We start from the raw sequence: 24,637 nt of genomic DNA, 5'->3' as shown, positions 1-24,637 counted from the left end.
TGGGCCTCACTGCACTCTGACGCTCTGACCATCATTTTCCTGCTCTGCCCTACGGCTCCACCAAGAGTCTGCAGACTCTGAACTTTATTCACTAACAGGTGAAAAATGGTATTTCATTGCATTTTAAATCTGCATGGTTCTTATGAGTGAGGCTGAACATCTTTCCACACATTAAAGAGGAATAAAATATGGAATAAAATATGTATTTCCTTTTCTGTACGTCATATCCTCTCCACTTTCCATTGAACTGAAGGTAGATTTTAAGGTCACAGAAAATGAGGCTGCAGACAGGCTGTTGTTCTCTGCTGTTCAGCTGCTAAGTCGGGTCTGATTCTTTGCAACCCCGAGGACTGCAGCATGCCAGGCTCCTCTGTCCTTCACTATCCCATGCCAGGCTCCTCTGTCCTTCACTATCTCCCTGAGTTTGTATCTCCCAGAGTAGTTCTCTACTGCAAGCTAATCTGAGGTCCCCTGGGATTACTCTAGGGGCCAGGCCTAACAGTGGCTGTGCCAAGACACAGGAGAGCCAGCACACAAAAGCTGCCCTGTGGTTCACTGTGACCACTGGTGCTTCCCATGAACTCAGTCCCTTCTGTCTCTAAATGTCTGTGAATCTAAGACCCAACATGCTCCTTTCCCAGGACCAAAAGTGAACGACAACTTGCTGATTTCCATGAAAATGTGTTCAGTTCCTGCCTCTTACCTGGAGCTCCTCTGGATTTGAGTGTGCCCAGAAGGGGGCCATGGTGCACTTGATCTTCCCCTCAGGGTCCATTTCAATGTCCCACCAGGAGAGAACCACCTGAGCTCGGCCAGACACTAGCGGTTCAAACTGCCTGCTATGGCAGGCTGCTGAGCTACTGACTTGCTTGCTGAAGTCCACACTGTAAAGAACATTCGGGAACTGAGGCAGATTTTAAGCTCACACAGTCCATTTTTAAGCTTTTATGGTGACCTCATCTGCAATAAGACCTGTTTGCAATGGACTCCTGATGTCAAAATGAATACAAAAACGACTGCCAAAGACCCAATTCCACCAAGTGTCTCCAAGCGCCATGACCCTGGGTGGCTCCTTGGTACCTGAACATAGGCAGCACGTCACTGAGGATGGTGAAGTCAGCAGGTGACACCTGGTTTAGCTGAATGTCGCAGACGGAGGGCGCACCAGGGCACCTCTCCAGTTCCAAGGGGGGGATGATGACCCGCTCTCCTCGGCTGGTCTGAACACGGATGGGAAACAGCTTATTCCACGACCACATCCTCCTGGACTCTACCAGCTGCGCATAGACGGTTGCTCTGTGAGGCACTGCTTCACAATTTGCCTAAGTTTATATTCAAAAAGTATAACAAAAGAACAAAAAAATAACCAATTACACTGACCCACAGCAATTCTCATTGAGCAAAAGAGATTTATTGCCTAATACGAGGCAAGTTTAGTAACATCTACTGCCTTATCACTATTAGGACAGTAAACTGTTTTCAGCCCAAAGCCCTTGGGAAAGGAAGAAACTAGACTGCAGAAAGAACACACATTATTTCTAAGATGTCAGCTAAGTTCCCAGTTACCTGACACTCTTGAATATTTCAAAAATAAACCTTAATTGTCATCATGCTGATTAACTCCCACACAGACTTGGAAGAAAGAGTCTAAGTCTTCCTGTTAAACAGAAATCCTAGCACTAGGCTCAGAGCTTCCCTTCAGCGCAGCTCTCACCCAGACACTAGAACCTTCTTATGGCACAGCCCAGTAGCCAAGTGTCCATCCTCAACCGACCTGACCTCCTGGCCTCATTGGGCAATGCCGACTTGGCTGTGGCTGCAGTCCCTCATCCAGTTTCCCTCCAACACATTCATCTGACACCCTCTACACACCAAGCAATAGGGGGTCTCCCCACCCTCCCCCACCAGGGTGGGCAAGACCTCACCCCACCACCCACCATCAGAACGGACCTCAAACCGTACTGTGACCATCTGCCCACCTATCTGCCTTGCCAGGAGCTCACCTTCATATTCTTGGTACCTAAAAAGGGCCCAGCAAAACCAAGGCACCAATAAAGGTGTCTTCTGAGACCAATTCCTGGACCACTGCAACACCACATGGCCTGCCAGACGCCCCAGTGCCCCAGTTTCATGACCTCCAATGTGGCAGGAAGAGGGACAAGGTACTGGAGACCATGATGCCATAGCTCCTTCAAGTTCAGGCTGGGCAGATAGGGACAATGATTAGAGTGGACAGCAAACACCTGGCTGCTATGGGCCAACTGGGAGAGGAGGCTGAGGATAGCTGCTAGTGCACCTTTTAATTATGAGATGAATCAGAGAAAGACAAACTGGACAACATTAATATAACTCTAAATATCCTTGTTCTCTATTTCAGGGATTCATCTAATTGATGGCTTTAATGTAGAGAAAAAATAATTTCAAACACAGAATTCTGTATTTTGGAAATGACGAGACATCTCACACAGTATGGGAAACTGCAGGCCAATTACCTCACATGCTGACTGTGTGAGCAATGTGAACTCTGGCCCCAACTGCATTGGGAGGAGCCTCCTTCCTCTCTTCAGGGGCCCTAAGCACCCCTAAAGAGAGTTCCAGCCTAGGACAGTTACAGGTTCATGATAGAATGCTGCTCATATGCAGGTGTTGGCAGAAGCAGCAGACAACCATGACTTCCCAGCTGGCCTCTGCCTCAGTCTCTACCTCCCCGTTTATGTTCATAAAAAAACGAGGCCAACGTCTCTGAACTAACATGTTCAGTATATCTTTCCCTTCTCAAAACAACAGTCAAAGGCTATCACCACTCAAGGTTATCAACAGCCCGGCATTCAAGGCCTTCTACCCTCTACTCATTCTCCACTGTGAGCTTACAAGCACCACAGACCGGTGCTCTCACTGCCCACTAAACAGGTCCTCTGCCTGGGACATCTCTCCTTTTCCTCAGCGCCTTCCCAGATTCCACCCTCCCCATGCAGGCCCTCATCTCGCTCCTGACCCTTGACTTTTTCCACTGGCCTTAAACCAAACATCAGCAGTGCTTCTGCCTACCTCTCCATTTGGCCCATCAAGTCCTCACCACTGTTGACTGGTGTGGATCTCAGAAGCAAGAAGGACATCTTATACTTCTCCCTGGATGCTAGAAGACTTTACACACAGTATAAGAATGCTTGTTGAACGGAATATTAAGATAGTTTCTAGTCTTTTGACTCTAACCTACTAAGACTCGGCATTCAAGAGGAAGTCATGACTGAGAACCAAAATCTCGTAGGAATCAAAGGGTGCCCTAGGGGATACAGAGAGGTGCTGGGGCTGGGGCTGTGCAGAGTATTGTGCAGTGATAAGAGCCGTGTGAGATCACACCAATTTGCCCAAGGGAGGCCGTCAATCCCCCACCTGCACGAGGTGCCTGTGTGCATGCTCATAGGAGGGCAGGGCTCCCTCCCCAATCAGTTCCGTGTCAAACAGCTCCGTGATCAGGATGTTGGCACGGCATGGCATGTCACCATCTGAGAAACACAAGGGAAGAGTCAGAAGCAAGCAACAGATTAGAGCAAATATTTACAACAAATATGTAAAAAAAAAAAAGGTTAATAGGTCATTATAATTGAAAGCGCACACATATGCTAAAGTGTTTAGAAGTGTCATCATGTCTGCAACTGACTTTCCAACAGTTCAGGAAAAAAAAAAATCCACCTTGGTATGCATGTACATGTCAAAATGCCAACAACTGATTAAGAGAACATGGGTGTTCACTGTACTACTCTTTCAATTTTTCTATTTAATATTGCAAGGGGCTCATAAAACTGATTTAAAACAAACAAACAAAAAAGCCTACAAACATTCCAAAGGAACACCAAGCAAAAATAGACAATTCAAAATAGAAAGCAAATCAATCAACTATATGAAAATGTTTTCATTTTTATTAGCAAATTGGAGAGATACAAACAGTTAAACTATTAACTATTAAATTAGCAAAAATGATTTGAAAAGCAAAGACTGAATGCTGGTACTTCAAATATTTCTAGGCTGCAGAGAAGGAGAAAAAAATCAAAGTAAGAGAGAGGTTGATTCCATTGATACCCAAAGATACAACTGAGATCTAGAACTCAGAGGCCCCAGTTCATTATATTAAATCTCCCTGAATCAAGTTAGTTTCTTGCTGCCAAACAATCCCCTAAATAAGTTTTTTTGGATAGCAGGATTATGGAAGGTCTTTCTGCTTTTCTTCTTTTTAAACCTTCATAATACAATGTAATGTTACTTCTACAATTACAATTTTTAATGAGCCGAAACAAAACTGACTTTGGAAGGGGTATTCATCATGGAGAATTAACTGTAAATACTCCTAATGGCTCATGAATTATAATTTGACAAAGCCCACTCATCTTCCCTACACAGAGGACAAGGACAGGTGATGCAAGAAAAGAACAGCATTAAGAGTTCAAAGGCAAGTATAACAGAGAAAGCATGAGCCTTGAGTCATAGAGACCTGGGCCTGGATCCCACTTTCTAACCTTGAACCTCAGTCCTGACCATCAGTCACCTCATCTGTAAAAGAAGGGTTGGTCATGAGATCTACTTCACATGGTGGTGGTAATTAGATAACAAAGGTAAGCCTGTCCAGTTCCTATGAAGTACATGTGTACAGCACGACATGAAAAGAGGCTGAGAAGAAATTTCTATCTCCAGGCACACAGACCACCCTCCAAGTCACTGCCCATTCTCTCTGATATCAAGGGAGATTCCAAGTGAAATACACTGTCCCAAACTAAGCTGACCAACCCACTTGCACACACGTGCTTCTCTGTCCAATGTTTCTGCTCAATGAATGGCACCACCAATCACACAGTCCTGAAACACGGGCATCACTGGCCAGCTCCAGGATGGTTCCCTGACTGGCCTGGTGACCTCTGCACCCCAGGGCCTAAAACAATGCCTAGCAGCACCCCAAAACAGTCAACAAACATCAGCTAAATGCTTGAACCCTACCTCTTTGTCACCCTACATTCCAATCAATCACCAAGGCCTGACAATTCTACCTTCTGAATACTTTTTAAGCCAATTATGTAACTTAAAATGACTTACTGTCCAAATCTGCTTCAAAGATAAAGCTCTATGATCCAATGGATTTCAAGAAATACTTCTTGAGAGCCTGTGAATGCTACTGTAGAAGGGGACAGACATGCAGGGGGAGCCTGAGCGGGGGCGGTTACCCCCACCCAGACATTTTCACCAAATGACTAGATGGACGAACAAATGCCGCCCCAAGTCAGCCACTACACATCTTGGTGCGTAATCCATCTCGGGGGAACAGGTAACAAACCCAGATGCCGTTTTTTAAAAGAGATCAGAACAGAAGCTTGGAAATAAGCATTTGGGAATAGGAAGGAAGCTGCAAAGGAGAACAAAGACTGGAAGACATCCCTGAGACCTGGCAAGAGAGAGTTTTCGGAAGGCCTGAACCGCAGCAATATCGAAGCTGCAATGTTTCCCATTTACCACGGGTTAAGGACCAAGCAAAGTTGACAGTCTACTCACTAAACAAATATGACTGAATTCTTCCATGTGCCAGGCCCTGTGCCAAGTCATGGAATGGAATAATTAGTAAGATCACACAGCCCATGAGCTCAGGATGCTTCAGCTGTGTGGCAACAGAAACGTTAAATACATAATTACATAATTATTTCATTATTGAGGTTAAAATCACTACATAGAAAGATATTAAGAAAGCTGTGTGTGTGAACAACACACAGCCTGGAGGTGGCACAAGACAGGGCACAGAATAAGTAACATGGCACACGTTCTCCACCTCAGGTCAAAATGGAGTAACTGGGTTCAGACTTATCTATCATCATAATCAACTAGAAAACAAGGCAAAATTTATAAAACAAGTGTTTTGGGACACTGAACAGCAGGAAACCAAGTGAATCCCTACTGCCCTGGCTTCCAGCCGGCGGGCACTTTCCAGACCTTTGTTCACATAGAGAGAAGCCAAGCAAAGTGTCTTGCTGGATGAGACAGCAGAGACAAGTTCAGGGGGGTGGAGGCGGCTGGAATGTGCAAAGGAGAGAGTCAGACAGGAAGCTACATGGGGAAAGGGCTTCAGAAATCTGCACAACACTCCCCTCATGTCTCTTGCTGAACGCACGCACGCACGCACGCACACACACACGGTAAGCCTCTAGAAGGCTGGGCAAAGGATGACCATGTAGCTATAAGCTGAACAACTGTCAGAGCTCAGAGGACTGAGCAACATTCTAGCAACATTCTGATCAGCCATGACCCAGGCACTCAGCAGAGACCCCAGAAAGGTCATGCTGTACTAGTATAGCCGAAGCAGCTCTAGAGCAGGGGTTCTCAACAGGGTGAGATTTTGCACACACACACCTCACACCTGGCACTTTCGGCAATACCTGGAGACATTTCTGATAGGCACAAATGGTGCTGAGGAAGGAGATGCTATGAGCTTCCACCAGTTAAGAGGCCAGGAGTAAACATTCCACAATGCACAGGACAACTTTCCCAGCAAAGAATTACTAAACCCACAATGTCAACAGTGCTGCAAGTAAGAAACCCTGTCTTAAAGCTATCCTAAGCCTGAACCAACAAAGCTTAAAAATAAGCCTTGTAAGGATCAACCTGATCTGCAAGAAACCCAACTGCATGCCAGACAAAGCTTTTAAGGGAAGACAACAAAACTCAGCACTTACCAATGTAAATCTCCCAATATACACAACATCTGAATAAAAATTACTAGACAGGCAAAGAAGGAAAACAGGACCCAGAACCAGGGTAAAAATGAGTCAAAACAAGAAACCCAGAAAAGACAAAGACAGGCAGTGGAATAGAAGGGATGTTAAAACAGCTAATATAAATCTGCTAACTATTTAAAGGAACACACGAACACGTAAGAACAACAGAAGTTATAAAACAAAATCACAAAGGGAATTTTAAAGATGAAAAATACAGTATCAGAAATGAAAAGTTCACTAGATGTGCTTGACAGCGGATCAGACACTGTAGAAAAAGGGATTGGTGAACCAAAAGACCCATCCAGGAAACTACCCATGTCCATCAGTAGGTAAAGGAATGAACAGATTATGGAATGTATCCACATGAAGTGATGCTCACTAACAGAAAGAAATGAACACTTCATACATAAAACACTGGACAAAACTCAAAAACACTGTACTACAGGAAAGAAAGCAGACACAGAAAAGTACACACTACGATTTCACTCAAAATTCTAGAAGAGGTGAATCTACTCTACAATGGAGAAAGCAGATCAGTGAGTGCCTAGGGCCACAGATATGGGTGGAATGCCTGTAAAGGGTCATGAGGAATCCATGAGGGCACGATGGAAACATTCTAGTATCTCGATGGTAGAAGTGGTGACAACTGTGTTTACATTTGTTAAAAATGAAACTATACACTTCAAACGGGTGAATCCACTTTATATAAATAATACCTCAATAGCAAATTCCCTAGCAGCCAGTGGTTAAGACTCTGTACTTTCACTGCTGAGGGCCCGCATTCAATCCCTGGTCAGGGAACTAAGATCCCACAAGCCATGTGGTGTGGCCAAATACATCAATCAAAGAATCGTACCTCAGTAATGATGATTAAAAATGGGATGATCTGTGCACTCTTTTGTATGTATGGTACACTTTAAAACTAAATAAAGGAAATATCAATCCCTTCTTTTGTGCACGTTCCAGATCTTCCATAAAAAAATGCTTTTCAAATGCTAGAAAAATGCTGAATTTAGGTAGATGCTTCTTTTAAAATACTGCATGTTAATATCCATAACCTCACGCTAGAAGTTTCTCTTGTAAATCTTTTTCACTGTGCTCTCCCAGTATCAGTAGCATGCAAAATGTCAAAAGTCTGATTCAAATTCCCAGACTATAAAAAATATTCTGAAAATCTGAAGACCAAGCTACACAGGCAAATATCTTACACTGGATACTGAGACCAGATACTGGAACTAAGAGAACCTCTCATTGCCAACCTTTTACTGCTTTGCTTATGTCTAATAAAACTCAAAACCAGATAAATTGAGCCAGACAAGTATTTCAACTTGCTTAAGTAACAGGTTTCATTTGTTTACATCAACACTTGTATACCTGATTAGCTCTGGTTTACTTATTCCTCATTTATTTTAATTAGTGGAGAAATAAACTAAGAGAGAAGTGCTTATCTTCAGACCAGCACATGGAGAAGTCTCAATTCTGTGCAATTACCTGGGTATGTCTCTCCCAGAAATCGGAATAAACCTTTTCCTCTCTCCCACAAGAGCAAGCAAAGTTTTTGTCACAAGATGTGTTGTTCTCACCTGGTCCTACAGTCACCTCAGTGGAATGTTTATTGATAACCTTAATCTTATCACTGAAGCCGTTTTTCTCCACAATCTTCACAGCAGCATCAGCCATAGGCTTGAAAACCTAGAAATTAGTGAAAACCCAAATAAAAATAAGCAGTAAGTTAAAGAATATCCTAACACCCCGTTTTTCCAGTAGTCATGTATGGATGTGAGAGTTGGACTATAAAGAAAGCTGAGTGCTGAAGAATTGATGCTTTTGAACTGTGGTGTTGGAAGACTCTTGAGAGTCCCTTTGACAGCAAGGAGATCCAACCAGTCCATCCTAAAGGAGATAGTCCTGGGTGTTCACTGGAAGGACTGATGTTGAAGCTGAAACTCCAATACTTTGGCCACCTGATGCAAACAGCTGACTCATTTGAAAAGACCCTGATGCTGGGAAAGATAGAGGGCAGGAGAAGGGGACGACAGAGGGTGAGATGGTTAGATGGCATCAACGACTTGATGGACATGGGTTTGGGTGGACTCCGGGAGTTGGTGATGGACAGGGAGGCCTGACGTGCTGCGGTTCACGGGGTCACAAAGAGTCGGACACGACTGAGCAACTGAACTGAACTGTAGTTTAATGTTCTTGACTTCTTGCTGGACTCAGGGGCCTCTGAGCCTCTCTGATTTTTAGTGTCATCTCCAGAGAGGGTCCTTTTTGACCCAGCTTCCAGAGGGCTGAGCAATTGAACTGAACACCTGGTTAGCAACATTTACCTTGATTCTGGTCCTATGATTTGAAGTAAAAGAGGCCTCCATTATGGAATTTCTTCCTGAATACAAAAAATGTACCTTTGTTACCATTTGATACAGGTAAAATATTTTGTTGGGCTGTTTTGATCTAAACACACAAGATTTCACCTATGTAATTTAAATGCATCTCCAAATGTGTGTCATGGAAATGAATACAAAAGGATGAGATTCTGTTAGGTTTAACTTGCAGCTAGGTGTTCCCATTACATGTCAGGCAAAAGAGGGATGCAGGGGACTTCCAAGGAGACTGCACCACCTAGCAAGGATGGCAGGTATCAGTGCTATGCTAGAGAGAGATGCAAAGGGGATATGCCTCACAAAACCACGACTGGGGACCTGGGATGTGAAGTGATGTGCTCTCTAGGGGAAGGTGAGACTATAACTATAGTAGATATGAAGTGTGAGCACGTCACCCTCCTGCTCAAAACTGTCTCAAATCCCCATTGCTAGTGGAACACAGCCTATATTCTCTTATGGTATCTAAGGCCCTTCATACTATGGACCACCTTACTTTTACTCAGCGTTCCTCCCCTCCCACCACCACCCCCATTACACACATGCACTACCAATGCTACAGCCACACTCATCTCCTCACTGTACAGGCAGGAGGCAAGCCTGAGCCTTCTCTGCCCTACTACCACCTGCCAAAGCAAACCCAACTTTTCAGGGCAGCACAAATCCCCTCCTGAAGGAAGTCTTCCCTGAACCCTGCATGTGTCCCTAAACATAAGCTTCTCTATCTCTCAATTTCCCACCTGCCCAATTTAGATTGCATAGCTCCAACCACATCGCTGCATGAAACATACAGATGCAGATGCAGCCATACGCACATAGAGGAAATCTTCACCTCAGGTGGTCAGTCGTGTCTGACTCTTTGCAACCCCATCAACAGCAGCATGCCAGGCTTCCCTGTCCATCACCACTCCCAGAGCTTGCTCTAACTCATGTCCATCAAGTTGGTGATGCCATCCAACCATCTCATCCTCTGTTGTCCCCTTCTCCTCCTGCCTTCAATCTTTCCCAGCATCAGTCTTTTCCAGTGAGTCAATTCTTCACATCAGATGATCAAAGTATTGGAGTTTCAGCTTCAGCATCATTCCTTCCAATGAATATTCAGGACTCATTTCCTGAATATTCAGGAAATTGACTGATTTGATCTTCTCGCAGTCCAAGGAACTCTCAAGAGTCTTCTCCAACACCACAGTTCAAAAGCATCAATTCTTTGGCACTCAGCTTTCTTTATAGTCCCACTCTGACATCCATACATGACTACTGGAAAAACCATAGCTTTGACTAGACAGACCTTTGTCAGCAATGTCTCCGCTTTTTAATATGCTGTCTAGGTTGGTCATAGCTTTTCTTTCAAGGAGCAAGTGTCTTATATTTAATTTCATGGCTGCAGTCACCATCTGCAGTGATTTTGGAGCCCCCCAAAATAGTCAGCCACTGTTTCTCCATCTATTTGTCATGAAGTGATGGGACTAGATGCCATGATCTTAGCTTTCTGAATGTTGAGTTTTAAGGCAACTTTTTCACTCTCCTCTTTCACTTTCATCAAGAGGCGCTTTAGTTCTTCACTTTCTGCCATAAGGGTGGTATCATCTGCACATTTGAGGTTATTGATATTTCTCCCAGCAATCTTGATTCCAGCTTGTGCTTCATCCAGCCCTGCATTTCACATGATGTTCTCTGCATATAGGTTAAATAAGCAGGGTGACAATAAACAGCCTTGACATACTCCTTTCCCAATTTGGAACCAGTATGTTGTTCCATATCTGGTTCTAACTGTCGCTGCATACAGATTTCTCAGGTGGAACGTAAGGTGGTCTGGTATTCCCATCTCTTGAAGAATGTTCCAGTTTGTTGTGATCCACACAGTCAAACGCTTGGTGTAGTCACAAAGCAGAAGCAGATGTTTTTCTGTAACTCTCTTGCTTTTTCAAAGATGCACAGAATGCTGGCAATTTGATCTCTGGTTCCTCTGTCTTTTCTAAATCCAGCTTGAACATCTGGAAGTTCTCGGTTCACATACTGTTGAAACCTGGCTTGGAATATTTTGAGCACTACTTTGCTAGAGTGTGAGATGAGTGCAACTGTGTGGTAGTTTGAACATTCTTTGGCATTGCCCTTCTTTGGGACTGGAATGAAAACTGACCTTTTTCAGTCCTGTGGCCACTGCTGAGTTTTCCAAATTTGCTGGCATATGGAGTGCAGTACTTTCACAGCATCACCTTTTAGGATCTGAAAAAACGCAACTGGAATTCCATCACCTCCACTAGCTTTGCTCATAGTGATGCTTCCTAAGGCCCATTTGACTTCACATTCCAGGATGTCTGGCTCAAGGTGGATGATCACGCCATCATGGTCATCTGGGTCACGAAGATCTTTTTTTGCATAGTTCTATGTATTCTTGCCATCTCTTCTTAATGTCTTCTGCTTCTGTTAAGTCCATACCATTTCTATCCTTTATTGTGCCCATCTGTGCATGAAATGTTCCCTTGGTATCTAATTTCCTTGAAGAGATCTCTAGTCTTTCCCATTCTGTTGTTTTCCTCTATTTTCTTTGCATTGTTCACTTAGGAAGGCTCTCTTATTCTTTGGAACTTTGTATTCAGATGGGTATATCTTTCCTTTTCTCCTTTGCCTTTCATGTCTCTTCTTTTCTAAGCTATCTGTAAGGCCTCCTCAGACAACCATTTTGCCTTTTTGCATTTTAGAAATGATTTTGATTTTAGAAAATGATAAAGTGACCAGTCAAAATGACAAGATTTCCATTTTTTTCTAAGACCTTTTCTGCGTCCACCTATATTTTCTGCCACAAAAGCATATTTCTATTACAATCAAGAGGAAAATGCTATATACTTCTACAAAGAATATGTGCTCAGGTAGGGTAACAAAACCTTCACAATCTGTTTCAAATTATCTCAAGGCTCTAGTTTGATGGTTTTGATGTTGTTGGAGGGCCTCAGACCCTCAATTCTCACCAATCAGTCTGCTTCCACCCTAGAAGTATCACGTGCTCTTACCATCCTCTCAGCCCTCCTGCCCCTTATCATTCATGTCCTCTGCTGACTCTGCAGAGTCTGTCCTTCACAGCCTCTTCCTCAGCCACCAAGAACTCAAGAACTCACCTCAAACACTATCGAATGAAGCCCGAAGCTGATTTCTCAACATCATCATCCTGTGTTCTCCCCTAGCCCTCAAATCAGTTTGGAGAACTAATCTTCTTTCAAGGGATGTACTGTCTGGTCTAAGAGCAAGTGAATCTTTCTTGCCAGGTAAATGAAATAAATTAAACAGCATTTAACCTTATTTTGGTCAATGACATATCCAAGGAGAGGTTTGCTAGAGATTCCTGGGAATGTTCTTTTTGCCCTTAAAAAAGAGAAAATGAGGAAGCCAGGATCATGCTTGGTTTTCAAGGTGTTTTGCCATAGAAGTCACTATAACCAATACACCTTCCCCAGCACTCCTTCCTTTTCAAATGTACTAAGAGAGAAGCCTGCAGACAATGCCTGTGATTTCTTATATTCCATCCAATCCTCAACCCTACTCTCCTGAAAATATTGCCTAAAGGGGGTCACCAATAACCTCTTGGCTGCCAACCCACAGCTTTCTTAGTCCCCATTCTGCTTAATTTCCATACCTGTACTAATACAGTAGCCACATGTAGTTATTTAAACGTAAATGGATTAAAATTAAGTAGTATTTTAAAATTTCAGCTCCTCAGGCCTACTAGTCACATTTCAAGTACTTAGCAGCCACATGTGGCTAGGGACCACGATACTGGACAGCACAGTCGTAGATTTTCACCATCACAAAGTTCTAATAGTGCTGCTCTAGTAACATCCACACTTGCTGATCACTCCCTTTCTCATGGCTTCCACGCCATCTGCACCTGCCTTCTAGGGTCTCTTCATTTCTGTCTGGACTTGACTTCATGGCCACTCTTGTTCCCTCAGTCCCTGAACACATCCCGCCTTTGCTCTTTTCAGTCTACTCTCTCTCCCTGGACAACCCCCTACACTGCCAGCTTTACCTGTCATATCTTTAGCAAGTGAGTCCCGAATCCACCGTACACGCCACCCTCAAAAGGTTCAGATTCCCGTCTCTAGGGACCATCAGGTTCTCTCTCACTCATTCTTCTGGACCTGTCTTTCCTGTTGCCATGCAGTTCAGGCAGAGCTGCAAACCACAGGGCAATTCGAAGACAGGAAGACCAAAGAATCAACCAGGTAGTCACTAGAGCAAAAACTGGGAGGCTACCATAAAGATCTGAAGAGTCAAATGGAAGAGGTCTGAGAATCACAAGCCAGAACAGCAAGAGAATTAGAAATCCAGGTAAATGAGATGGAAATATGGAAAAACCTAAGAAAACTGTTCTACCAATTCTACCATGAAGTATGTTCTCATCCTATATTTTTCATTAGCAGTCCACAAAGGTACCGGCTCCTGCCCCACCAGCTGTCTCATATGTAACACGTCCAAAATGAAATGCAGGGTCTTTCCCATAAAATAAGTTACTGGAAAGAGGAACTCCTCTTACCAGTCAATGGCATCCTTGCCTCCACCCTAGACACCCACACTAGCACTCTCTCTCTCACACACATACACTGTCCTATCAAAGCTACCTGTGTGGAGTGAGCACCAAATTAGGAACCAAAAGACCAAGATCCAGGTCTAGCCCTCCTACTTATTAACTGTGGGACTTAAGACTTTAACGTCTGCGTCTTGACTTCTTCATTTACGAAGATAAAATCTACTTGAGGCTATCAAGGCAACTATCCGCAAATACTGATTTCTCCGTATCAGCTCAGAGCCTTGATGACGCCCCCAAAGGCAAAGAATGACCCTTAATCATTTTAATGAAATCCTGAGACAAGTGTACAGAATTGCAAGTGGGTGCACGCACACACACACAACCTTATCACTATCGTTGGACTATCACAGAAACTTGAAGCTCATTAACACCTAACTCACGATATTAAAGTGTTTAATGTGACACTCAGGTCTTCCAGAGTCTGGCTAGAATCTACTTTTCTGGGTTTTTCTACCATGACACCATTTGCCACAACTCTGGACAACACTGTTCCCAAATACACCATGGTATTCCCTCAGCCTGACCTGTCACCCTTCTAGACCATAAGCTCGAGGGCCACCCTGTAGACATGGGGGTGGGGGGCAGGTGCTGGAAGGAGTCTAGGCAGAACACCCTAGAGTGCTGACACCTATACTTTAAGGAAGAAAGCAAAAAACTTCTGTTTAAGCCACTATTATTTTGGGACTTTGTCATCTGCAACTTAATCACCATATGAAACAAATATTGTAGGGCAAAATACACCAAAATTTTAACAATGGTTAGTTATATATGGAGTCAATACACTTCTTTCTATTTACCAAATTTCCTATAGTGGTATGCATTATTCACATTGCGTGCACACATGCATGTGTGCTAAGCTGTTTCAATCTCGTCTGACTCCTTGCAATCCTATGGACTGTAACCCACCAAGATCCTCTGTCCGTGGGATTCTCCATGTAAAAACACTGGAGTGGGTTGCCGTGCCCTCCTCCAGCTCCAGGGTATCTCCGATCAAGGAATCCAACCTGCGTCTCTTGCATCTCCTGCACTGGCAGGCAGGTTCTTTACCACTAATGCCACCTGAGAAGCTTATTCTTTGCATTACCAGAAAAATAATTTTAATTTTTATTAAAGGAGTGAAATGGCAGATTGCCAAACTATGGGTAAATGCAGTAAGATAGCTAGCTCTGTCAGGACATTTAAGGCAGTAGAGCTCAACCTTGATGCACTTTAAAAAATCCCAATGCTCAGGTCACATCCCAGAACTATTAATTAAAATCGGGGGCGGGGGAGTGCAGGACGACTGACTAGGCGTTAGAATTTCTTAAAGCTCCTTGGTGATCCTGACACTCAGTCAAGGCTGAGAATCACTGTTTTTACGGAAGAAAACGAGCTCCTGGAGGAAAGAATGGTGTCTGACTCATCTCTGTGTTCTCGGAACCTGGCGCTGCACTTGGCATGGAGCAAACACTCCATGTATGTCTGTGAAGAAACGGACGGGGAGAGTGCAAGGGACACAAGAGACTTTCCACACAGGACACAGAACATACACATGAAGAGTGTGGCTCACCTCAATGGCATAGCAGAAGTCGGCACCAGCTGTGACCGCCATCATTGACAAGAGTCCTGTGCCAGTGCCAATGTCAAGAACCAAGGCCTTCTGTCCTCTGTCCTTCACCCGGCTCACAGCAGCCCGGATGCCCTGGTAGTATTTCATATTCTAAGAGAAAGGGAGAAAACAACTGTTACTTCATACCAGTTATTGTAAGTGCTTTGTGAAGTTCGAGAGTCACGGTTGGCGCAGCAGAGTTAAGTCCCAACCCTGTGGCCTCTGTGGCTTGCACTAGTTGAGTTGGACAGCCCTCCCGAGGCTCTGGGAGCACTGGGTCAGCCTCTTAAATTTATAAAGTAATTTCCTCTCCCCTCCACACCCACTCTTCCATACTCTGCTCAGAGATACTGAGGCTCACGCTCTGCAAACCACATTTTCCTTTTTCCAGCTTTTAGATGACTGGACAACAGGGGAACTAGAGGATGGAAAAAGCTTGCTCCTTCCCACATGCGCACTCTCTTCAGGCCCTTCAGAGCTAGGAGCAGCACTCAAGCAGCGATTCCCTTCAGAGATCTGAGCATCAGCTCCACAGGACCTTTCCTCCACACGTCTAGGTTCTGGGAACTCCAGTCTTCCCCCTTTGTATCTCCAGGTAAAGGAACTGCTTCCTGCAATTACTTCCACAAGGTTACCCTGGTGCTTCCCAGTCCTTCCATACCTCTGTAACCAACTCCTTCTCTTGAAACAGATGCATATGCTTGTGTGCCCAGTGGTGTCTGACTCTTTGCAACCCCCTGGACTACAGCCCACCAGACTCCTCTGTTGATGTAATTTTCCAGGAAAGAACACTGGAGTGGGTTGCCATTTCCTCCTCCAGGATATCTACAGGACCCAGGGATTGAACTCATGTCTTCTGCATTGGCACGGGGATTCTTTACCATTAAGCCACCAGGGAAGCCCATTGAAACATATAATGTGGCTTCTGGTTTCCTCACTAGACTCTTAATTCATATGGCTTCCTGGGCTAAAAAACATTTTCTTCTCAGGAAATTGTTTCTTTGTTTTTAGTTCAGATCCTTAGTAATTTAATCAGATATATATATATTTTTTCCTCTGTAACACTTTGACTAAGTACCTGGCCCTAGGATCTCACAGACTGTACGGTGCAGCCAAAAAAAAAGAATAGTACTATATTTCAAAATAGCAACACTGAACTCTAAAAGCAAATGGAGTGATATTGTCAAAATTATGAAGTGAAGTCATTTCCAAACTAGAATCCAGCCCTTAGTGTGAGGACAGAATAAAGAAGTTTTTGGATAAGCCAAGCCTCAAAAAGCTTCCTCTCCATGAACCCTCTCAGAGTAATGTGATAAAGGATGAGCTTCACTAAAGAGGGAGGGAACCAAAGAGGAACACAGGGGACCCAGGAAACGGAGGACTCAATACAAAAAGAGGAGCAAAGAAAATCTACAGACAACAAGAATCGCAGGTCTAAAATGCACCTAGTCCAGACTGAGGCCGGGGAAAATGACCCCAGAAACAATCTCTAAGATGAAACTGACAGAACAGCCGACTGTTTTGACCTTCCTTTGGAAAGAAATTTTAGACTACTGAGAGAAAGTCTGGGCATAAAAGGATGACTACATAAAACACAAAGCAAAAATAAGTTAATTATTAACAAAGAATAATGCAAGAAAGGAAAAGCAATCAAAATTATCACATAGCTCAACTGTGAACAGTGTTTACACATGCCTAATAATAGTCAACATGATTTTAACTAACACACGTTTATATAAGCGTTTACCTCATCACAAAAGGAGGTATTATTCTTATCCCTATTTTACAGATGAGAAAACAGAGGCATAAAGATTTAAGTGATTTGCCTACTGAAACACTGAATATTAATTTTGCAAAAATTATAACTGTGCTGGGAGGAAAGGAGAATGAGTGGGAAGGAGGAGCTGAAAGAATATCAAATTCTTAGCTCTTACAGTGGGGAAGTCAATAGATAATAGTTATTTAGGTCTGGAAGTAAACATAAAACAAACAGCTCAAAGAGAAGAAAGGAGGTTGCCTCTGAGTATAAGCATAAAAATGTTCTGTCTGGGGGAAATGATATACCAGGGGACTGTTATTTTTCACAATAAGCCTCACAGAAATATTTGACTCCTAAAGTAATTACATTTTTGTCTTGGATAAAATCAGTATGGCATTTTACGTTATGTGCTTTTTATGGTGAAGAAAGAAAAAAAGTTAAAAAAAAAAATCAGGATGGCAACTGACAGAATTGTTGAACTAGGAAAATGAACATCAAATATACTATCTCCACAAAAAGCAGGAGGGTGCAGATTTCTCTCTGTAGCTGTGGCTGTCAGGTAATGGAAAGAGAGCAGGTCTAAGAGCTGGTTCAGGAGCTTCAGTTCAATCTGTGAGCTGATCACCTGAGAACCCTCATCAGCAGCATCCTCAACAGGAAAACAAGGGTTGGGAGACGTGCCAAATAAATAGCATCCATTAAATGAGCTATCACTTTTAAAATTTTTTTAATTTAAAAAAGTTATATTTTCTATACAACAAATACTAAAACACCTGCAATACTTTTTCAATTTTCTTAACATACAAAACCATCACACAACGCAAAAAAATACCAAATGTAACTTGGAAGTTATTGACTGTTGTCTGAAGGTGACTGACAGCAATGACTAAATTAGTCATGCTGCTAATTTACCTCCACATGTTTATTTAGCACATCAGAAATATCTTTTCTCCTGACATAAAGAAAAAAGACAATGAAATGTGCACAGCTCTCACTTTTTAATTATCCAACTTTGAAGCTACTACTGGAGCCTCTTAAAAGACAACTGGCAGTATCCAGAGTCCTATGTGAGTTCATAATCCTAGACTACACTAAAGATGACATTTGGATGGCAAATCAGCACATAAAATGATGTTTGACACTATTAGTCATTAGAAAAAATCATTTCATGTGCTTATTTGCCTTCCAAATATATTAAAACTACAAAGCTAAATAATGTACACTCAACATATAGACCCATATGTATGTACTGATATATTTATATGAAAGAAATGAAAACATGTCCACACAAAGACTTATATGTGAATGTTCAAAGCAGGACTATTCCAAACAGCCAAAAACTGGAAACAATCCAAATGTCTATCAATTGGTAAATGGACAAAATACAGTATATCCATATAATGGAGTATTACTCAGCAATACAAAGCAATGGATACTAACACACTCAACATGAATGACCCTCAAATGATAAATGAAGGAAAAAAGACACATAGACTACATATTATATGATTTCATTTCGATGAAATTTCCAAAAAAGGCAAAAACTATACAGACAGAAAATCTATCAGTGGTTGCCTTGTGGGAGGGGGAGTAACCAGAAGGTTGAGTACCAGGACTGATTTTATGGGATAATAGAAGTGTTTTAAAACAACAACAAAATGTAAGGAACCATACAAAAGTACAGAGAAACATGTTTTTCTTGACTGTCACTAACCAGCAACTTCTGACTCCATTTCCTCATGTGTAGAACTGGGAAGGGGAGAATAGAAGTTAAGAGTTAAATAATGAAGACTCAGGAATATTCCATCAAGGAATTTGAAGTTTACCTCGAAGGCAGCAAGAGGGAGGACACTGAAGGGTTTTAGGGCTGCTGTACAGAGGAAGGAAAAGAGGGGCTGACACCAGTCAATGAGGGCTGCACAGGCAGTGGGGTTGAAAGAACAATGGAATTTGGCGGTCAATCAACTACAGGCTTAGATAAGGGAAAGACATCATCTTTCTGGCTTGGCTGACCGGATGGATGACAATGCCATTTGTCCAAATCCTCTGGAAGCTGGGTCAAAAAGGACCCTCTCTGGAGACAACACTAAAAATCAGAGAGGCTCACAGGCCCATGAGTCCAACAAGAAGTCAAGAATATTAAACTACAGAAGATTAGTCAAAAGCCAACAATGTTTGTTCCCCATTCTGTAATTCCTCAGCAGATCAGCAAAGGCACTCAGGTATTTGACAAAAATGAGGGAGGCACCTAGCCCCTGTGGTGTAGTCTGAACACTAATGGTGCGTAAGGAGGCCCTTCTGTCACAGTGTTGCCAAGAAGCAGGCAGTTAATCCAAGCTGGGTGAAAGAGACACTGCCACCGACACAGCCTCATGACCAGACCTACCATGTGCCCTGATCCTTCTGCCAAGCACTGCTCAGTTTTTAAGCCTGGCCCTACATCCCTCTCCTTCAAGCCTCCCAATTTCTGAACGATCTGGATGAGGCTGACTAGCTAAGCACTCTGGGAGACCAGGAAATCCTGGGTTGCTAACCATGATAAGATCAGAACTGTAACATAATTCAAACAAAGAGAACTCAGATGAAACAAAAACGAAGGAGAAAAGCTGAAATGTAATTCTGCAGTGAAAGCCAAATATACTTTACAAAATACAGTCTGCAGTGACCTCTAGAGATTCTATTTTAAAATTACAAAGTAAACATTCCAAGTAAAACTGTATTTTTTATCCAGAGATCATGGAAATCAGCTAGTGTGGCCCACTCATTATAAATTCTAATAAGTGAGGTCTGCAGAGGTCTCATGTTTTCTCCAAGGTCATGCTCAAGTCAGTAACAGACGAGCAAGAAGGACCCAGACTCCTGCTTTCCTAAGCAGTGCACCCTACTGCTGCCTCTCTGCATCATTCTAACAGCGTGGCTCTGGGGGCAGTTTTTAACCACATAGTGGAAGGTTTCAAACACTACTTCAAGATAACAGTTTCAAAAAGATAAATAAATAAATAACAGTTTCCTTTTACACTTACCCTATCTTTGTCATGCAACATATCAGCATAGGATGACCTAAAAAAAATAAAAAGACAGGTTAGAAACCTCAGCTAATAATGATAAACATCAATGTATGAGAATATTCACATACATAAATGCATTCGTACATCAGATAGAACAAACATCTGGTCCATTTTAAACTATTTTAACAGAGCTATAAGCTGTCATTCTCTCATACTGCAGGAAAAAAAATCTTAGAGAAACATTTTTATTTTTAGTAAAGAATCTTGGATTGAAACTCCTGTGATAGTTGGCCCTGTCACAGTAATTCCACAGTCCTAGCATACTGATCATGTTATAAACATCATCTAATTTTTTTCCTCAGGAACAACTCAGATGTGTCTAACACTTCACATAGTCTTACATACATTTGTATACAGGGATAACCAAAGACGGAAGGAACACTGAGGAGAACAATCCGGGAAAGAGAATCTATATGCCTGCTGTGTATGTGAAGGCACTTTCCCTTATGTTATCAGGGACAACTAATAAGAGCTCATCAAACTACAGAGAAGAGGGCTGCTTATCTGTATGTTCTACCATAGTAATATAGAAATCTGAAAAATCTCTGGCAGGGTTAGGATAATCCCCAGAACTCAGCAGATTCAGCCCACAGATGCTTTCTGAGAGTTCCAGGTGAGAATTAAGGCACTCTCACGAAAGAGGGGGCCTCCAGCTTCCAATCAACATCAGAATTAATGGAGAGGTGTTTTTTTTTTTTTTTACATGTGGCTTCCCACAATGCAAAGAACTTCTGATCCAGAAGATGGAGCTGGAGTTTGGAAATCTGCACTTGAACTGGTGCTCCAGACAACTGTGACACAGGCATTTCCTACTCCACATTCTGAGGAGCACTGCACCAAAAACAAACAGTTCTGCTGCTTCTTTTTTTAAATGACATACCAAGGTTTTTAACATGTGAACCTACCTATGAGTGTTTAGTTGAAATCTGGTCCTTTCTACTTTCCTTCACCGCAAAAGGGACATTTTCACACCCGATCTTCCCTGCCTCATCAGCCATCCACTCCTCCCACTCCACTGACATCACTGTCCCTAAGCACCACCAGCTCATTCCCATCACTTAACAGCTAGGATTTCTCTGACCCTGCTGGACATTCCCCTTTCTGAAACGTTCTCTTCCTTTCTACTCTCTAGCCATCCCCTGCTGGTTGTCTTGCCTCACCAGATATTCCAGGATTCTTTCTTCAACCCTCTACCTTTCTCATCCCACACGATCTCTGAAAGCCTGCAATCTCTTCCAGCTTCAACTCTCACTAATAACTGCAAACTGTCCAGATCCATAATTTATGTGCCCACTGGCATTTCCATCTGGATGGTCAAACCCGATACTAATCTTTATCTCCCAACAACATTCATTCCTCCTGTGTTCTCCTTGTGATGGAACTGTTAGGTATGTGTGGGAGTTCCACAAAGTCATATCTGTGTGGAGAGTCAGATGTTGTGTAGCAGCCATAGCAGAGCCCCAAAGGATTTGTCTAGTGGACCAAAGAGGACCCAGGGTTCAGTAGTAGTACAAATCAGAAATCTTGGTGCTTCTTCAATTTTTTCTCTCTTTCCATCACTGCACCCAAGAGTTACCAAACTTAGGCTCCCTCAAAGCTTTCTCCTCCTCTCTCCACCTCTGCTATCTCAGCCATGGGGCTGCAACATCTATCCAAATGCCCAGAAGTTGTTTGCTCCCTCCAACACTCTTGCCACACTGCTCTCAGGGAATGTTCCAAAATGCAACCTCATCTATTTTCTTCCCTATTTAACATCTCAATCACTCAGAAAATAACATCCAAAATACTTAGAAAGTAATGTGTTTGAGCTCTTATTCTGTACCAAACATTGTACTTCATTCAATCATCAAATGATGGTAAGAAAAGGGTATCATACTATGGGATAAATGTTATTATACTGAGGCATGTACTGTTATACTGTACACGGGGCATATATTACTACTTCAAGGCTCAGAGAAGTTTAGAAGCTTGGCTGATGTCACAGACTTAAGTGGCAAAGCTAGAACTTAAGACAACCGTGCTCCTCTTAGAGCATTTTGCTCCCACCAACTACAACATGACCCCACCTATCTTTTCAGCAGCCTCCCTCACCACAGCGCTACTTTTGCACCATACTCCAGTCACACTGACCTGCTAGTCATTCCCCAAACTAGCTCATCTGCAAGTCTGCACATAATCCCTGCTGCCTGGAAAGCAATCACCCTCTCTTTAGATTTGGGAAATCATTCAAATTATCACTCTCCCAGCACAGCTGGTTCTTGATGCTTCCATGAACTTTTGTGCCCATTTCCACTGACCTTCATGTCATGGTGTCATAATTTTTTATGTATCTGTCTCTTCCACAAATCTGCATGTTCTTTGAGAATCAGAACCTCATCTTCTTCATTTTGATATTCACAGTCTTCACACAGTGTTGTATACACTTAATGATTGCTTAATAACAGTAACTCACTGACATACTTTTAAATATCCCTCCAAAGGAAAAAAAAAAATTCACTTTCCCCCACGTTTTCCATTAAAGAGAACTTAACCATATGATAAATGTGTCATCATTTCATGACACAATAATTAAATTTCATAAGCTCGTCTATTGCTGTTACTACTACTGAACCCTGGGTCCTCTTTGGTCCACTAGACAAATCCTTTGGGGCTCTGCTATGGCTGCTACACAACATCTGACTCTCCACACAGATATGACTTTGTGGAACTCCCACACATACCTAACCGGCTGAGCAGACCTGCTGGTGAGCAACACTGCCCCCGTCAGCAGCACTTGGTGACAATCTATTCCCCACTCAGACTGGATTCCAAGGCATCTGCTTTGAGATCAATGGCCCTACCCAGCTACAGTGAACTGCGGGGAAAAAAACAAAAAAAAACCCGTTACCTTGCAATCTCCTGGTGGTAGTCATAATGCTCATCCTCCTCCAGCCACTCCACAGATCCTGTGGTCGGATTGGCCCGCCCGCAGAAGACTTTCATGATGTCAATCAGCTTCTCAGCTTTAGCAGAGAAAAGCAGCCTTGCTAGCTGACTTCTTGTAGACAAGTCTGATCATCAGAAATCTATTCAAATCATAATGCCCCAAAATATAGAGGAAAATGAATTTTTAAGACAAGGGGGGAAAAAAAAAGAACTCATGAAATGGATGAAAATGTCAAGACACTGAAAATATTTGTTCATCAGAATTTCGATCTTCCCATCAAGAGTTACTTAGTTTTATATTCAGCACACAACATCAAAAATCATTAAGACAAAAATTCAGAAAGCTATCTGGAAACTTCAGCAGGCCTCCATGGTTTCAATGGGGTCAAATGAGCCTGAGAGTTGCACCTGAGTACAGCCTCAGGTGAAGGCAGGTGAGAAGAGAAATAAAGCAGAAGAAAGGGCTAGAAGGAGAAGGGAGAACACAAAGAGACTGAGGTGGTGGTAAAGGAGTGTCAGCAATACTGTCTTAGAATAGTAAACATTTAGTTTAAGGAAATATGCAAAGAAATAGTAATTCAAATCACCTAAGTAAACCTCACCTGAGCAAATAAATCACAGCTAATATTCAAACATGAACAATCCTCAAAATATAACACCAAGCCAAAGAATAAGCAAACCACAGAGTATATACAATTGTATTCACATGAAATTCATAATTACGCAACAGAAAATATAGTCGTCAGGGATCACACCAAAAGCGTAACAGGGAATGATGACAGTGGTTACCTATAGGAATGAAGGGAAAAGGATGGAATCCACAAAGGCCAGTAATAGTAATTGTCCTTTTTGTAATTATACTGCCATTCTTAGTGCGTCACTATTATGTTATATTATTATATTACTGTTATGTCAATTACTTCTTATCTACTCAGTATTGAATTTTAAAAGCAATTTTAACTTTCTTCATCTAAAATAAAAGGCTTCGAATAAATGAAATGTCACCAGATAAATGTCTTATATGGCCTGTTTCCCGCCAAAGATCTATTTCTAAGAGAAATACCACAGCTCAAAGTCTGAAGGTACTTCTTAGCAGACATGGCCTCTCACAGTGCCCTCCGTCTTACTATTCAAAAAACAGCAAGTGTTCCACACTTTCCTTCACTCCTTGATAAGCACTGATCCATCATCTGTAAACATTAGAAAGAATGCCTACTCCGCAAGACCCTAAACACTTGTAAGGCATTTTACTGGCCAGAGTTACTGACTTTCTTCTGAAGTCATTTAAACTAAGTAAACTGAATTTTTATACTAGAGGATGGGGAACAATCTTTTCTGAAAAGACTCAGTCACTAGCCTGGTTGAAAGTAGTCAATTAGTCCTTCAGCAAAACTCTACTTTAGTATATCTACTCTCTAATTTAGTGGTTATCAAGCTTTCTGACAACCCAGTAAGAAATATATTTTACCTTGAGACACAACACACACACGCAATATAAAGTTTCACAAAACCATTACTTAGTCTTCATGTAGGCAAGACCCTCTGATATAGTCCACTATATTTAATTTTTATTTGTCAT

The 24,637-nt window shown here is 42.5% G+C and overlaps 1 protein-coding gene and 1 non-coding gene across 3 annotated transcripts in view; both read right to left on the bottom strand.

Moving 5' to 3' along the window:
- PRMT7 (protein arginine methyltransferase 7) overlaps positions 1–24,637 on the bottom strand; it is a 39,775-nt gene that overhangs the window by 13,217 nt on the left and 1,921 nt on the right. Inside the window, exons 2-8 of one of the 2 annotated variants that reach the window (XM_052656183.1) lie at positions 23,021–23,198; positions 20,089–20,125; positions 15,268–15,417; positions 8,336–8,444; positions 3,394–3,506; positions 1,081–1,322; positions 704–884 (exon numbers count right to left, since the gene is read on the bottom strand). In XM_052656183.1, coding sequence (XP_052512143.1) covers positions 704–884; positions 1,081–1,322; positions 3,394–3,506; positions 8,336–8,444; positions 15,268–15,417; positions 20,089–20,125; positions 23,021–23,115 — 927 coding nt within the window. In that variant the 5' untranslated portion in view covers positions 23,116–23,198. The remainder of the gene's footprint in view (positions 1–703; positions 885–1,080; positions 1,323–3,393; positions 3,507–8,335; positions 8,445–15,267; positions 15,418–20,088; positions 20,126–23,020; positions 23,199–24,637) is intronic. The other variant, XM_052656184.1, reaches the window with a different exon arrangement.
- Positions 17,923–18,051, bottom strand: LOC128064217 (small nucleolar RNA SNORA19). Its single transcript, XR_008200937.1, has one exon. It is a non-coding gene; the product is annotated as a small nucleolar RNA SNORA19 (small nucleolar RNA).

Source organism: Budorcas taxicolor, chromosome 18 (assembly GCF_023091745.1).
Source record: "Budorcas taxicolor isolate Tak-1 chromosome 18, Takin1.1, whole genome shotgun sequence".
Lineage (NCBI taxonomy): Eukaryota > Metazoa > Chordata > Mammalia > Artiodactyla > Bovidae > Budorcas > Budorcas taxicolor.
Note: the sequence above shows the minus strand (reverse complement) of the source record. Positions and strands in the feature narration are given on the sequence as shown.